This window comes from Alligator mississippiensis, chromosome 10 (genome assembly GCF_030867095.1).
Source record: "Alligator mississippiensis isolate rAllMis1 chromosome 10, rAllMis1, whole genome shotgun sequence".
Taxonomy (NCBI): domain Eukaryota; kingdom Metazoa; phylum Chordata; order Crocodylia; family Alligatoridae; genus Alligator; species Alligator mississippiensis.
Window position 1 is genome coordinate 72,444,036 of NC_081833.1, and position 16,071 is coordinate 72,460,106.

Genomic DNA, 16,071 nt, shown 5'->3' on the forward strand with positions numbered 1-16,071 from the left:
TTCTTTCTGTCTCATTTCAGTGTTCGCCTGATGAATGAGTTCACTAATATGCCAGTACCTCCTAAAGCAAAACAAGGTGAGTTGGGAGTAAACACCTTCAAAATAGATTTATACGTTAAATATTAAAAGCCAAGGGTGTCAAACATATGATCCCTTGGCTGGATCCACCCTATGGGTTGCTGGATCAACCCCATTTGCCAATCCTGGCCCCATGTGCTGCACACACTATGCCACTGGAGCAACCCTGTATATTGACTCTGAGGCTGGTCCGGATCCGGCTGTGCCAGAACCAGCACCCAGGGCCAGTCTGGGGAGGCACTGCAGGCAGAGTACATCCTATACTGGCCCTCTTAGGCTGCATATGGCATGCATGTCCATTCCAGTCCTGCCCACTGCATGCAGTGAGTGGCCCTTGGGCTTGCCCTGCATGTGGCATAGAGGTCTGGCACACGGGCTGTATGCAGAGCCCTACCACAACAGTCCTGTTCATGGGTTGTGCAACCCAATCTGGACTGGTCGTGGAGCCAGCATGCAGGGTTGGTTCAGTGGGGTGCTGCATGGACTTGACCCCACTATACAGCCTGCAGCACTGGCTTCAGCCAGCACACACCCCATGGTGGCCCCACATGGTGTGGGCATAGCAAGCCCCAGGGCAGCGTGTACTATGTGCTGTGCATTGACTGGATCCAGATTGAGCACCATGAGCTCTACATGGGGGATCAGTCCTGGTCTGGGTTGCAGCCTAGCCCAGTGACCATCATCCGGCCCGTAGGCCAGAAGAGTTTGATACCCCACAGTAAGCTCGTGGTGCAGGGATCGTTTCTGTATTAAGTGCTTGCATCAATCAACCAAGTGCCATCCTTGTCGAGAGGATTAGCAACATGATGGGCAAGTGCTCTTCCTTTGGTTCAATCTGTTGTTAGTCTGGCCACTATTTACATGGAATCCAGTCCAGTCTTCTGTGTCCTTGTACCTTCTCTTTGGTTGACCCTCTTCCCAGGTATACAACCTTGTGTTATATCCTTTTTTTGCCTCTCTTCTGTTCAGTGCTTTTTCTTCCCATTTTGGAGCATAACAGAGAGAATCATCTCTTTGTTGCTTGTATAGTGCCTGACATAATATGGTTGGGATCTCATAAGTATTTGTTTTCCTCCTCCTCCTTCCTTTCAGGCTCTATGGATCCTTGAGTTTCTTAGCTGCTCTTAGACTAATTCTACTGCTCTCTGTCAAAGGAATATTTCTCCCATTAGAGAATTCATATTTATGAACTTTGACCTTTCCCAGTTACCACAATTACTTCTTGCTTGATTAAAAGGACATACGCTGCAAGCATTGCTTTTCTGCTTTAACTTGGACAGTCTACTGAAGTCATGGGATATGTCTCTAACAGTATAAAGCAGTAGGGCTGTGCGAAACAGGCCCTATTCGATTTGGATTCAGATTTGGTCCCCGATTTGATTCGGCCAAATCCAGATCTGAAGATTCGATGCTGGTTTGGTGAATCAGCGATTCGGACACAGACCCAGCTTAAAAGTTTATTTTTCTACATACCTTAAGGTAGCAGCAGGCGCACCTTGTGATTACTGTGGTGCTGGGGCGCATGGAGCGTCCCACAGGAGCATGGGGGGCTCTCCAGCCTTCTCAGCAGCGAACCCGGAAGTGGACTGGAAGTAGTTCCGGGTCTGCCGAGGAGTGCACTGGGGGGCCTCCCTGTGCCTGGCTCAGCAGTTGGCCACAGGGGGACCCCAAGTGCCCCCCAGCCCCAGGAGGCACCAGTCGCTGAGCCAGAGGGGTGTGAGGGGGCCCCCCCTGCACGCTTTCCAGCAGACTAGGAAGCGGACCAGAAGTGCTTCTGGTCCACTTCCAGGTCTGCTGCTGAGCGCGCTGGGGAGCCCCCCATGCTTCTGTGGGACGCTGCATCTGCCCCAGCACCACAGTGTTCAGAGCTCCTGCTACCTAGAGGTATGTAGAAAAAAATACATTTAAAGCTGTGTCTACATCCGAATCTGTCTGAATTGATTTGGAGGGTTCTGAATCGATTCGGAAAGATAATTCAGATTTCGAGATTCAGCCACCGAATCGGGCCGTCTCTCCGCCAGATCGAATCGGGGACCAAAGCTTCACATAGCCCTATAAAGCAGTACCTTGCAGGTAACCTAAGTTAACGACACACATTAGGAGGAAGCAGGCTAGGTGCCTCAGCATGGCATATTCACTAGGTTAAAAAAATCCTGTTAAGAAATAGACCTAATTTGTTCTGATGCAGTTCTGTGCACTGATCTGGCTATTCGGTTTCTACTTAGAGAGCTACTGCACAGGGAGCTAGTTGAAATATTTCTGCTTGGTGGTGTTTTGCCCCATGTAGGCAAACCTTTGCATTTTAGTTTATTTACAGTCTTTGATTCTGCTCAACCGCCCCAGTTACTATTGGATCTTTTCTGTCATCATCATCCTCCCTTACAGACCCCCAGAATTTATCTTAGTATTTTTAAGGTAGTTGTCTGCCTGTTTTTTATCAGGGGCCTAAACTTTGCATCCAGGTGTAACAATACAGCCCTAGAGCAATTATTCCTGAGTTGTGCTTTAGTTTTTTTCCCTTACTTTACGTAATATAAATAAAAACTTTACAAATGTGTGATTTCTGTTAAAAAAAATTAAAGATCTGTCACATGAATACATGAAGGGGGAAAAAGTAAGATCTTCCCTACTTTAATTACAATATCTTTTTCAGTTTCATTTTATCTCTAAATTCATTTTAGTCTGAATTTTTCTTAAAAAGAAAGAAGATGGTTTTACTTGAGTAATTTATGCACATGTATTTCAGTATAATCCTAGATTAAATATGGTGTGTGTTTCATACTGTAAGGAAGCATGATGGAAAAGTCAGCTGTTCTAATGGTTTCCAAATAGGTTAGACATTTTGTGGTTTGTCTTAAAATTTCAAGCTTGAAAACAAGTGTCTTTTGCAATTGGTTAATTTTTTAGGTTACTAACTGTATTCTGGTAATGTCAACATAATATTTGCGGCCAGAGCTGTGTGTCAGTTTGAGCATTCAGTGTCAATAAGTATGGCTTTTTTCCTAGCAAATGTAACGAGTGACCTCTTAGCTATAGAAGCATAAGCAGGGAGGTTTACTACTGGGCTCTCCGAGTACATAGTCGACACAGAAAATAGAGGAAGTAGTTCTCAAATTGTGAATTTGTCCTTGTTTTTTTTTTCTGTGTGTACTTTCACATTTTTTGGTTAACATTACTTGGAAGAGCACAGAGACTACTGACATGTTTTAAAATACTGTTTGGTGTTTTCAGGTATTAGATGACTTCCTCATTAGAATGGATGTACATGATTCTTGAGAAGTTGCAGGGATAGGGAGCTGTCACTTAGAGAGCCTAGGCTTGATTTTAAGAAAAGCTCACTTCAGTTTTTTACGTTTAATAATAAGATTAGTTTGAGACCCTAAAAAGCTGCTGGTATACAAGATTCTTTAGCAAATACGTATTAAAAATGCATTTAAGATGCAGTTCTAAACACTGGTAAGTAAAATATCTGAAGTGGAACTGTAGGGCACCCTATGTGTAATTATGGTAGCTAGTAAAGTAGATTTGTAAAAATCTACTCTTATTTCACAGGAGAAGTCCCTGATTTAAAAAGAAAAAAAGAATTTTAATACACTGTTGATTTTTCTCAGGTCAGACAAATTATAGATTTTTTTTTTTTATTTGTTAATTTTAACAGCTTGGTTATAGAAGAACATGATTCATCTACAATCTAAAGATGCTTTCCCTTTTTAAACTTTCCACTTCACAATACCCTCCATATGGCTTATCTTCATATTATGTCATTTCTGTTTGCTTTGCAGCTTTAGGTGATAAAATTATGAGAGACATTCGGCCAGGAGCTGCTTTTGAACCTACGTACATTTATAGACTGTTGACAGTTATCAAGTCTAGTCTGTCAGAAAAGGTACTGTTTTAAATGTAAGCTGCTTATTTTGCAGTGTATATACAACAGATTATATCTGAAAGCAGTGGGTGCTCTTAAGATAATTTTTCTAAATAAAATAAAAACCATAAAATTGGTCACATGATGAAGTCTTATAAGAAGCTATAGTTGACATTAAGACTAGCTTTCAGCCTTAGGCTCCGAGTTGTGTTATGACAACCAAAATCAGATATAAAATTTATTTTCGTTTTTGAAATTTCCTGAAAATGGAAAGGATAGTGTCTTGTCTTATATCTACCGTTAAGTCTATGGACACTCAAAAGTAGTGTATTAATAGCTTAATCTTTTATTCAGGGCAGACAAGAAGATGCTGAAGAATACCTGGGCTTCATCCTAAATGGTCTACATGAGGAAATGCTCATCCTAAAGAAACTTCTCTCTCCGCAGAATGAAAGTTAGTTTTCGTAGCAAGCTTACTTTTATTTTTTCAAATACTTAACATGTAAAGTGTTTATATTTTTGAGTAGATAAAGGTGAGGCAGATGCATTTTCATTAAGGGGAGGGATTTGAACACGTGTTAGACTGATGGTAGAGTTCCACATGTGGCACAGCTCTAGAGGGAGCCTTACGTAAGACAAGTATATAACTTTTTTTTTGACTTTTCAAAATCTGCAGATAGGATAAAATGGGATTGTATTTGCAAAGTGTATTACTGGCAAATATCTGTTGAAAAAGCATTAAAGTATTATGTCAAAGTAGTTATACGGGGAAACATCTCACTCATACCTAACACGTCTATTGGCTATAAGGACTTGGTTTGAGAACAGTAAAATAGCTTGTTATTGAAGACATGAAGAGATTTCAACTGAGAAAATGATTGCAAGTAACTAAGTAGTACTTGTAAGTATAGCTGTGGTTTCCTACTACTCAGAATATCTGAACTGTGGTTGTCTGGCGTTTTTGGCCCTTTTCAAGACGGCACCGTAGTAAAAGAACATAATTGATTCGTGACTTCTGAGCAACTGTTGGTTAAGCTGTTCTTTCCTGTACCAGAAATTTGGGCAAACAAGCTCTAATAGTTTTATATTTATTTATAACAAGGCATATTAATTGGTTTTGTTAGTGTCTTGCTGACAAGATAAAAATCCACAAAATTTTCAGTTTATTTGAAACAACTGACAAGGTTTCCAGGCAGCCTAGAAACAACAGAATTATATTTTATATTAACTTTTATTTTTATGTTTGGGTGCTCAATTTAGAAACAAAAAATACTGTACAGTAGCCCGTTTTATCATCCTGTTTTGTTTTTAAAAAGAAATAAAAAATGGTCTGTCTATCTCTGTAAGTTCTCTCTAGCATAAAGCTATTAGTCTGTATTTTATTATACAGCTACACTCAATACATGAACTTTGAGTTTGGCACCTGTAAAGGAATATATTTGCTGAACCTTAGGTCTATTGTAAAATATCCATCTAGAAAAGGTAAGTCCAGTTTTAATAAGAGATGAGTCTAATTCTTCTAGAATAACATTTGACTTTCTGCAGTTCTACCAAAAAGGTTCATTTTCAAAAAATACTGAATTCTCACATACAAAACATCCCAAACAAATTGTGCACCTTGTTTTTTTGAAGTATCTTGTAGGGCAAAAAAAAAAAAAAGATTTTTTCAAGCCAGGGCCAAATATATGACAGAGTAAGTCCTCCTGAAAACATAAAGTGTCCAGGAAATTTGGTATCCCAGAAGACAAGAGGCAGTTAGCATCAGGAAGCTCCCCGCTTCTTTGTCTTGGGATGCCACGTTCCTGGACACTGTGTTCCCAGAAGGACTTACTGGCCACATCTACACGAGACGCTACTGTGTAGTAGCACTGGGTGGCACTAACTGTGACACAACGCTACTGTGCAGTAGTAACACGCTGTACTGATTTCGGAGATGATGGTGCTTGTGAGAAAATAGAGTATATAGGGTACTAAGTAGTTCTGTCTCTGCATTTTGCAGACTTGTAGGCAAGCTGCATAGACTTGTGCTACTGTACAGTAGTGTCAGAAAAAAACTATGCGGGGACGCTACTGTGCAGTAATGCCAGTTGCTGCACCGTCATTTAGTACTTGGTCATGCAATAATAAATGGCTGCGCAGTAACAGCTGCTCAGTCTGCTACTTGCATAGATGCAGCCACTCTGTCACAGAGAAACTTGTCGCACAAGGTTACGCCCTAGACCTTGGAAGGGTGGTAGCAAGACCTGTTACTTACCTAGTTCTTTACATAAGTTCCTGTAAATAAAGTGGTGTTTCTTCATCACAAACTTCATGAAGATACTGCCAGCAGCTCACTTGCTGCTTCAGGCACAAACCACAGTGCTAACCCGGTCGGAGTGGCTGAGAACGCATTAACACCAGGACTCTACCCCTTCAGCTTGCTGAGCCAGATGTGAGTGGCAGCCATCTTGGCAGCTGCATGGCACGTACAGTGCCTCTAGGCTTGCTGCTGTTCCAGTGAAGAAAACACTTCCCCTGCTTAAGATGTGCACCCCAATTTTGGGAGGCTGATTTCAGAGACAATGGTGCATGGCATTTGTGAGAAAGTAGGGTATAGGGAACTAACTAGTTCTGTCTCTGCATTTTGCAGACTCATAGGCAAGCTTCATTCTATTAAACATGCAAGTTCCCAATGGCAGAAGGGTCAGGAATGCAGTTAAGTGTTTCAAATTACCTTTTCATAATTTTTTGGTAGTTAAGATAGAAGAGCCTCATTATCCTTATAGCAAGGGTAAGGAACCTGAAACCCAGTCAAGTTCTGCACAGAAAATTCAGGCACGTCAATTGCACATATAGATGTGCCCACTGTATATTTAAAGTTATACATCTCTCCTGAAAAATTCAAGTTGCATTTGTGACCTGGTATTAATTGAAAAAGGAAAACTGTTTAAAAGTTTTAATCTTTTCTTTGTAAAGAATAGGATCATTTTATTTGTAAAATATCAATATCTACATTTCTTTTTTTTCTTAAGAACTCTCTGTTTCCAATGGTCCTGAAACACAAACTATAAATGAAGAGGAGGATCCGGAAGAACAAGGAGAAGGTAGTGAGGATGAGTGGGAACAAGTGGGCCCCCGTAACAAGTCTTCAGTCACTCGACAGGCTGACTTCGTTCAGACTCCAATTACTGATATTTTTGGTGGTCATATAAGGTATAGTTTTGTTTTTTTTACTTGGTGCATTACTTTATTTTTATTTTGCAGCACTGAGAGCCTGAGCTGCATTGTTACCCATAAACTTTAGAGAGAAGATGCATATCCACTAGTAACTGTGGCTTTATTTCATTACCAGACTTTTAGAGGGGGTTAAAAGTGTACAGTTCACGAAGGCCAGAGAGCTTAACACTAATTAAAAAAAAAAAAAAGTTTTACAGAAGAGATTTTTCAAAATATTATGTCTTTGTGTAGTTGAATTTGTAAAGAATTAGAGCTAAGAGCCCATTTGAAGAATGGGTATCACTAGTTGTTCAGGGAAGATGAAGTTAAAGAAGATGCCTGCTTTGCTTATTTACAGTTCCTTTCATCCACAGACTCCAAAGCACTTAATACATAATTAATAGTTAATGTTTACAGGAATCTTGTACATTGGTAAGCTGGAGCACCGTTGGTTTTGCCCAGAGTTGCATGTCCAGTCAGCGAGAGAAAAGGCAATAGAATTCCTAAGTCTTAAAAACAGAAGAGGCTTGCTTTTAAAATATAAATAGGAAGTTAAAGACAAAAGAGGCTGTGGGCTTCAAAAATTTAAAACTTTCCAAATTTATTGCAGAAATGAAGGCAATGTAGTGAGTTAGTAACACGCACATGTGATAACGTGTACAGGAAATCAGAAATGGATACTGAAAAAAATGAGTACTTATTTTAAAAAGTTATTTAAAAATAATTTAAAAGATAAAATCAGCATAAATACTTGGAGAAAATAAATTCCCAAATAATAAGTGTTAAGAGTTTGAAGAGATTTTTTTAAAAATCTGAACGCAGACAGTTTGATTGCTAGTGTATCAATCCTTGCGTTGTCAGATATTCAGACGAGAGGTTGGTTGGTGCCTTCCACATGTAAAACACACTAAAATTATTCCTTAGGGATTTGAGTCAGACAGCTGGCAAATAAAAAGACATTTTTCATAGAAGTTGGCAGACAGATGTCTGTACATATTGGCATATTTCCCTATTAATTGGCATGTCCACATACCCAAAGTATTGTCAAATACTTTTGTATATACTGGAAATTTTATATTTGTCATGGCCAGGTTTGTCTGGATTTCTGTATGATTGTTTCATATTTTAGTTAAATGTCAGGGTATTTGGGGAGCACTGCAAGAACCCATAGAGAAATGAGATAAAATTGAGGGATTAATGAAGGGAGTAAATTTTGTACGGAGCAGCAGAACCACAAGGCCCATTCCCACATCTGTTGTCTCAGTCACCACACCCATCTTATTTAGCCTGCTAACTAGGTCACACAGTAGACGGCAGAAGCAGTATCCCATGTTGAGATTTTGGAAAACTTCCTCCTCTGAGGCTGAAGGTGGAATTAGGAAGCCTTTGAATGCAAATTCTTCAATAGTAGTCCACCAAATAAAAGCATCAGGAGTAGAAAAATTAAATGGAAAACAGCTAAGAAAATATGGCTGAATTGGCACCTTTCTCTTTAGGGGGACTTTAACTTCTTTTTTAGGTTGGTTTGTTGAACTCTTAATTGGGTGTCACTCCAACAAGAAATTTTGGAGGGAGGAGCAGTTCTCATTACTTTCACATAAAGTATGGGGTTGACATCTTCATGAGGTTTCTAATTTTATGTACAAATTGGAATCCTTTAGTGTCTATTGCTTGTGCAGATTTGCCTGTGTGGCACATTTCAAGTCAGAAGTCCAGTAAAAACGTTCCCATTGTGTGCTCCAACTTTTCTCGCAGATGCCCTGTAATGTAAAAATACTGGTCTGTGTTCACCGTTGGGGTGGGTGGAGGTTTGAAGTGGGGAATATGCTTAAGGAAGTTTTAAGAATTGATTTTTATTGACTAGCTGAATCCTCTTAAATGCTATTAGTGCTACTACATTCACAGGATAGTGATGAAAAGAATGCCTTTTCGTAAGAAATTCAGTTAAATTATTAAATTTGGGTGCCCCCAAAATTGTTGCTCTGATCTTTGCAGAAATTGTTGCATATAAACATTCTTTGGCCAGCTTTATTTAAAGAGGTGAGATACAGTATTTTGCTATAATATAAAAGAATTATTGGTACAGCTAAAGTCTACCAAATTTGTTGCTATGTAATGCAGTATTCTGTGCACTTTTGCAGGAAAGCTATACTTGTAGTTCTAATTCTGTTTGAAAAAACATTTACATTGGAAATTAGCATACTGGAATACTAGCTGCATTTTTAGATGCATCTGATTTTCTGTTTGTTGAGTTAAAAACAGCTACTTTGCAGTAGTTTGTTCTGTTAAATAGTTTGCCAGTTAGAGTGGGTAGAGGAAGGTGTGCCTGAAAAGTAGCAAAACTCTTAGACAGTAGAGAATTTGTTTTTTGAAACTTCAACCTTGCCATGTGTTAAAGGTTTTGTCCTTATATATAGCCAAGGAGGCAATGCTAACCTGAAATAAAGATGCCACTGTCTTTAGTAGACTCCTTTCCCCCTAAAGAATGTGCATTAGCCAGTATAAAGAAGGATTATTTCAAGGTTGGGTCTGAATCAAAGGAGCTATTTTTCTGAGTTTTAAGCTCCCATGTTAATATTCCATCGATGCTCATGAGGGAGTTCAACATAATGACCTAAATTATGGTTATTTCAAGGCTCTTATTTTCTGAAGGACTATATCAAATTGGGTGGTATCTGACTGTAGAAAACACACTTGCATTCCATGTGGGTTTTTAATATCGGAGAAAGGACCATCTTCCAAATAAAAAGTTAAGTTCTTTGTGATTAGATATAGCTTCAAATAATATGAAAATTAATAAAAATTCAAATTGTACAGTCTTTGCAAAATAATGCAGTATTTCACCTCTCAAATAATTAAACTACTTTCAAACTGTTTATTTCATATTGGGTCTGAAACTGTTTCAGCTTCCCAGATATTAATAGGAAGTCTGTTCTAATACTTCAAGGCAAAAATGCCAAAAGCTCTTAGTCTTCAATTTGTATTCAAGACAAACTAGCAAATGTGGCTGCAAAATTTCTATGGAAGACCAAGAAAAAGCAAGCCTTAAAGCAGTCTCGTTTTATATTGTTAAAGAGCGCGCAATAAGAAAATTTGCGTAAAAACATTGCTTAACTTCACTGGTACTCTGTAAGAGAGACTGTAAAAATGAAATATCTGGATCCAGTTAGATTTCTCAGAACAACATCATAAAACGAATAGATGAGCATTCATGTCTGCCTGTTTAAGTATCTGTTCAAAGATATTTAAGTATCCATTCTGATAATATTTACAATTTTCAAAACCCACACATGATCGCTGAGAAATTAAAATGACATTCTCTGTTTTGAGCTGTTTTGTAAGCGCCAAATATCCTCTGCAGTAACTTTCAACCGTTTATCTTGGAGCTATGCATATTCCACAAAACTGCAGCCATTGTCGCAGTTAAGAACATAGCAGATTCGAGACCATTGCCAATTTACTCATGCCAGTAGATAATGCATCTTTATTTTCAACATCTGATTACAGACAGCTTGGGAAATAGGATTGGGAAATAAACAGCAGGCCATGATAATGTCTATCTTTCAGATAAATTTCATTCACTGTTCACATAACTACTCCCCACTCTGGGCTTTTTTTGTTTTTTTTAATCAAATCAGTCTGTTTCTGATGTGAAGAACAAGTAGACTAGTTATACCTGAAAACTTCACTGACAAAGATTTTAAAATAGTCTGAAGTCCCAAAAGCAACAGTTCTGTAGATTTAAGCATAATGCTTTATGTGTAAACACAGTACTTAAACAGTTCTTTTTCTTTAGTTGTCAAAGACTTATTTTTTCCTCTGTTAAATTGAATGCAAGTGTTTTCAGATGACTTGGGTATCGCTGCCTGTTTTTGGGCAGCTATACCCAGGTGAAATTCTTTAAAAGAAATTATTTAACAGATTCAGCTATCATGCACTCTTACAATTTTGCCAAATACTGTTCTCTATTCTTGCATAAATTCCCTTAATTCTTACATAAATACAAAGATATAACATAGTTATGCATGTTGTTAACAAATATTAAAGTCAAATGATTTTCAAATGTATTATAGCACAGCCTAGTTCTTGAAACTGAAGCTTATCTCTTTGTCTGTGTGGTCTCCCCCCCTCCCTCAAGTGATTAAAGAATGTACGAGTAGGTGCATAGGTTTGTTTTCATATCCTTTTATGTACTGCTCTGCTGTTTAAAAATGGTAATATAAATATAGTTTTTGACCTTTTTACTTTCCATAGATCTGTTGTTTACCAGCAAAGTTCTAAGGAGTCTGCTACTCTGCAGCCTTTTTTCACTCTGCAACTGGATATCCAGTCTGACAAGATACGCACAGTTCAGGATGCCTTGGAAAGCTTGGTAGCAAGGGAGTCTGTCCAGGGTTACACCACAAAAACCAAACAAGAGGTGCGTTCTGTTTTTGGTCTGCTGAACCTTCTTGCACGTGAATTTTAAGGGCTTTTCATACTGCTGTTGATTTTTTTTTTTTTTTTTTCCATCTGTTGCCTGAACACTAATCCTTAAAAGAGGTGTTGACCTTTCAAAATATGCTGCAAGGGTGACGTGTTGTTCATGTTTAATAAGTGTAGTCAGGATCACTCAGACCAGATGACGTGCTAATTCCATTGAATGAAATGATTGACTGTAAATTGGTATATTTCTTGGATTGGTCTAATAATTGGTTAGAGATTTCTTTTAGGTAAAAATGGAAATTAAATTACTATATGAAATGACTAATAATATGTTCTGTTATGGAGAAAACCACTTTCAAATAATTCAAAGCACTAATGATAATTCCTGGGTTGCCAGACACTCAAAGCGAGATAGAAATAATTCTTCATAATATTGAATGAGTATTTCCTGGCGTTTGAAGAAAGTATTTTATAATATAAGAGCCCTGTGAATCAGAACAGTGATTGCTCTGTGTTTGCTTCCTCTGGTCAGTTTGGAAGGAACTACTGTGGTGTATGGCGAGAAGAAGTTTTCAAACCTTTTTGCAGTGTAGACAGTACTCTAAATGTACAGAAAATGCGTTGTTAAATCCATTTCCATGTGTGACTACCAAACCACTTACCATGCTTTTCACAGTAGCACAAAATCTTTATGAAATCTAGAATAATTGTTCATGTTAAGACCTGACCTCTGCTTGCTGCAGTTTGGGTGCTTTTGGTGCAGAATTAAAGACCGAATTATTTTGGTTTTAGTTTTCCTCACAGCACTCCTTACTTTTCTACTACTTGTGTTCAAGGTTCATAATAACTTTAAATAGGCCAGGCAGCACAGGGGGTCCCTGAGAATATAGGTTTATTTTTCACATACATACTATGCTGTCTTTGTATCTCTTACCTATCATTTGGATGAACATGCCATATAAAAAATGTTATTGCATTTTGAGAGAGGATGCAAAGCTTTAAAAATTTCCCCAGGTATGCAGACATATTTTGGCTAGATTGTGTGTCATATACACCAACTGGAGTTTAATGTGGGAGAATATTCCTTCAGTTGTCTTGAGGATTTCTTCTAATGTGGAAGGAACATTTGCAGTGAAAGCTCACCGTGATTTTACCACAGGGTGACATAAATGTAGTTTGCAAGAAACAAGCCACTTAAAATCCATATTTCCCTCACACTCTTCATGTAAATTATACTACTGATGTATAAATTCAGCGCCTAGTGCAGGGCTAGGCAACCCCTGGCACGGGTGCCAGAGCATGACGCACAAAGGCATTTTTGCTTGGCACGCGCAGCGTGGGGCAGATAGCAGGGAAGGGGCTGGGGCTGCACTGCCACAACAAGGATCAGGCCTTTGTGGTTCCCCTGCCATCTGCCCCGATGCATCAACATCTTACAGGTTGAGGTTGCGGCTGTTTTTGGTATTCTGCCCAAAAATGTTGCCAACACTTGGCCTCTGTTTTTGTTTTTTGTTTTGTTGGGATTTTTTGTTGTTGTTCTTAAGGATGCTGTGAGTTTTGGAAAAAGCTGCAGTAGCAAAATTAGGGTGTTCTTTTCTGCTGGTCCTCTTAAATGCTCGTCATTTAAAAAACTTAGGCTGTTTAATTGTAATTTTCTGCCCAGAAGATGTTATTTAAAAATAAATAAATAAAATGAAGTGGAACTAGAGCTCTGGAATGGAATAGTGGTTTGCTGCTGTATGCCTGTTATGAGCATAATTTGTTGTATGTTATGGCAAAAGAACTAGATGATTTGCAGCTTGTTGCTTCTGGTTTCACAAATGAAATTGTGTTAACTTGTTAAAATGCATTCTTAGTTGCAGTTTAAAAGCACTTACTGTTTTCTATATTGAGATTTTAAAGACATGTTGGCTTGGATCCTCTGTTATAGCTCAAATGTTTTGTATCTAGGTGGATAAAGCTCCCTATTATTTAAGTATATGATAATTTTCGGGAAAGGTGGTATATAAAGAATACACACTGGTGCTGCTTACATATTTTAAAAGATACTGGAGGTTTGGCATGTTGCTTCTGCTTTATCCTTGGCAACAGGAAGTGCTTAATCAGTGATCACCTGTTTATGCCAAATCTATTTGCTCATGTGGAGGGAGGGAGGGAAAATCTCCTCTTCTGCTTGTGGGAGGATATCAGGTTTTATATCCAAGAAATTCTTGTCCATATCAATTTCGGAGAACCTTAAGGATTACTTAAAATTTGGTAGAGTAAAGTAATTATAATCTGCATGCCACTATGGACCAGTTACATTTCAAGCACAGCTGAGCCAGCCCAGACCCACCATGGGATAAAGAACCGGTTTCCTAAAAGATATGCTTGCTGCAACTCCATTTTAAGAAATTGTTTGCCATCAGCATAAGTAAAGGTACTGCTTTTTTCTGTAAATGTACCATCTTCATATTAGTGAGAACCAGCAAGCATTTTTCTAAGGTGGACCAAATTTTCTGCTAGCAAAATTTGCCCAGATAGTGATAATGGACTGTGAAAAGTGTTAAATGTTTGTTCTCAGTTAAATTTGGAGAATTTGTAAACAAATGAAAATATCAAATTAATAAAGTGGGGTTGTTTTAATTACTTGGATGTATGTATAAATTACTTGCCTATATCCATCTAGTTTCATTGTTTTAATTAAGTTCTTACGCTCCAAAGAGTGTTTTTTCACAAAAATCTTACTGTTGATTTGAAAGCTTCTGTGACTGGCAGCCATGAAGGTGGTCTGTTTTTAGGTAGCCTAGAAAAGACTGAGAGCTCACCTGTTTCTAGTAGGAGCCCCTAAGATGACATTTTAAATATTCCAAGTATTGTATAGCGATTCGCTTGCTTTAGCATGATAATATATTAGATTAATCTGTTAATCGAAATAGCTTAACTAATTACCACTACCCTTCATTTTTTAGGTCTTCTTTAAGTGCGGTTTCAATGTAGGAAAGGGTTTAGGATCCTCAGTAAAGCAGCAGCATTTTGTAATTTTTTTATGAGAAAAGGGGAATATAGTAAATACGTCAGTGCGCTGAGGATGGTCTTTAAGATTGAAGGATTCCTGTTGTGATTGAAGAAATAGTTCAGCTGTTGGAGCTAGCATTTCAATGGAAAATAGTGAGTTATGTTCAGGAACTTCAGTAAAATGATACAATATTCAAACCATTTATCAAAGTGTTCACAGTAGCCTTAATTGGGAGCAAATTGTTTACAGAACATTATACTTAAAATAAGTGTAGAAATGGGTGTTTACACCTATTTATTGTAGAATTCTGTCTTTATTCACACACAATTTTTCTTTTTACTTAAGACATCGCAGGATTTGAAGTGTTAAATTGCTTTTTCAGCTCTTCCCATGGCAAATAGTATGTCTTAGTTTAAAAGAACTCTGTCCTAGGTATTGAAATGTATGCAGAATTATAACGTCACTTCATTAACTCTCAGCGTTTGAAGGTGTAGTAAACTTAAGCCTTTATGAAGGAAAAATTATGGAGAAAAATCAAACATGAATGGGTCCATTGACAGCACTGTATGTAAGTCATGGATGATAGTATGCTTTTTAAGAAGAAAAGTATAAAGTATTAAAAATCAAATAACGTAAGTTGCCACGGCCATATATAATGGTGGGATTTTTAAACACGAAATACAATCTGCAAAGCGTGTTCAAAGTTAAGATTAAAAATCAACCTGAACACACTTCTAAGGTCAGTTGTTGTAAAACTTTCAAGTATTCTAGCTGTATTCATGATGGAGCTGAAAGGCTGTCCTCTGAAACTTTGTCTATTGTCTGTAAAAACTTCCTCACAAGTAGAATATGCCAGTTTGAATTGGTATTCTATTACCTCTAGTTTTTGACTGTATTAGTAATACTGCAGAGGTTGGCAGTTGGCTTGCAGGAACATAGCCCATTCATAAAGAAATGTTGCTGAAGTCATTTCCCTATTTTTTTGTATTTATTCCACATTTAACACAGTACAAACTTACAAGGAGCCTACTTTAGGTAAGGTTCCTGTTCCAGAAATCCTAAACATCCCTCGACTGTAATTTTTGAAGGATTATCTTCTAACTTTAATATTTAAAATGAGGTAAGGTCCAGCACATCTTTATATGTTTTCTGTTTTGTTTTGTTAGGTGGAGATCAGTCGAAGAGTGACTTTAGAAGAGCTCCCTCCTGTGCTTGTTTTGCACCTCAAACGATTTGTGTACGAGAAAACTGGTGGATGCCAGAAGCTTATCAAGAATATTGAGTACCCTGTTGACCTGGAAATTAGTAAAGGTGATGTTTTTTCAGTAGAACTTTGTTTTTGAGGAAAAGGGAATTTAATGGTTTCCAAGGGATGGTAACAGCTTCCTTCATCCTCCCTATGAGACTTGATTTTTCTCTTCATGCTGGTTTCTACACTTGCATTGATCTATTTATTGTCTCTAGTGGGTTATGGAATTGAGAAGATCCCCCACAACTTACTGATTCGTTT

At 38.0% G+C, this 16,071-nt stretch overlaps 1 protein-coding gene across 2 annotated transcripts in view; it reads left to right on the forward strand.

Annotated features, from left to right (window-relative positions):
* USP10 (ubiquitin specific peptidase 10) overlaps positions 1–16,071 on the forward strand; it is a 58,900-nt gene that overhangs the window by 37,023 nt on the left and 5,806 nt on the right. For both annotated transcript variants that reach the window (XM_059713906.1, XM_059713905.1), the window contains exons 7-12: positions 21–76; positions 3,861–3,964; positions 4,298–4,397; positions 6,955–7,135; positions 11,393–11,558; positions 15,728–15,872. In XM_059713906.1, coding sequence (XP_059569889.1) covers positions 21–76; positions 3,861–3,964; positions 4,298–4,397; positions 6,955–7,135; positions 11,393–11,558; positions 15,728–15,872 — 752 coding nt within the window. The remainder of the gene's footprint in view (positions 1–20; positions 77–3,860; positions 3,965–4,297; positions 4,398–6,954; positions 7,136–11,392; positions 11,559–15,727; positions 15,873–16,071) is intronic.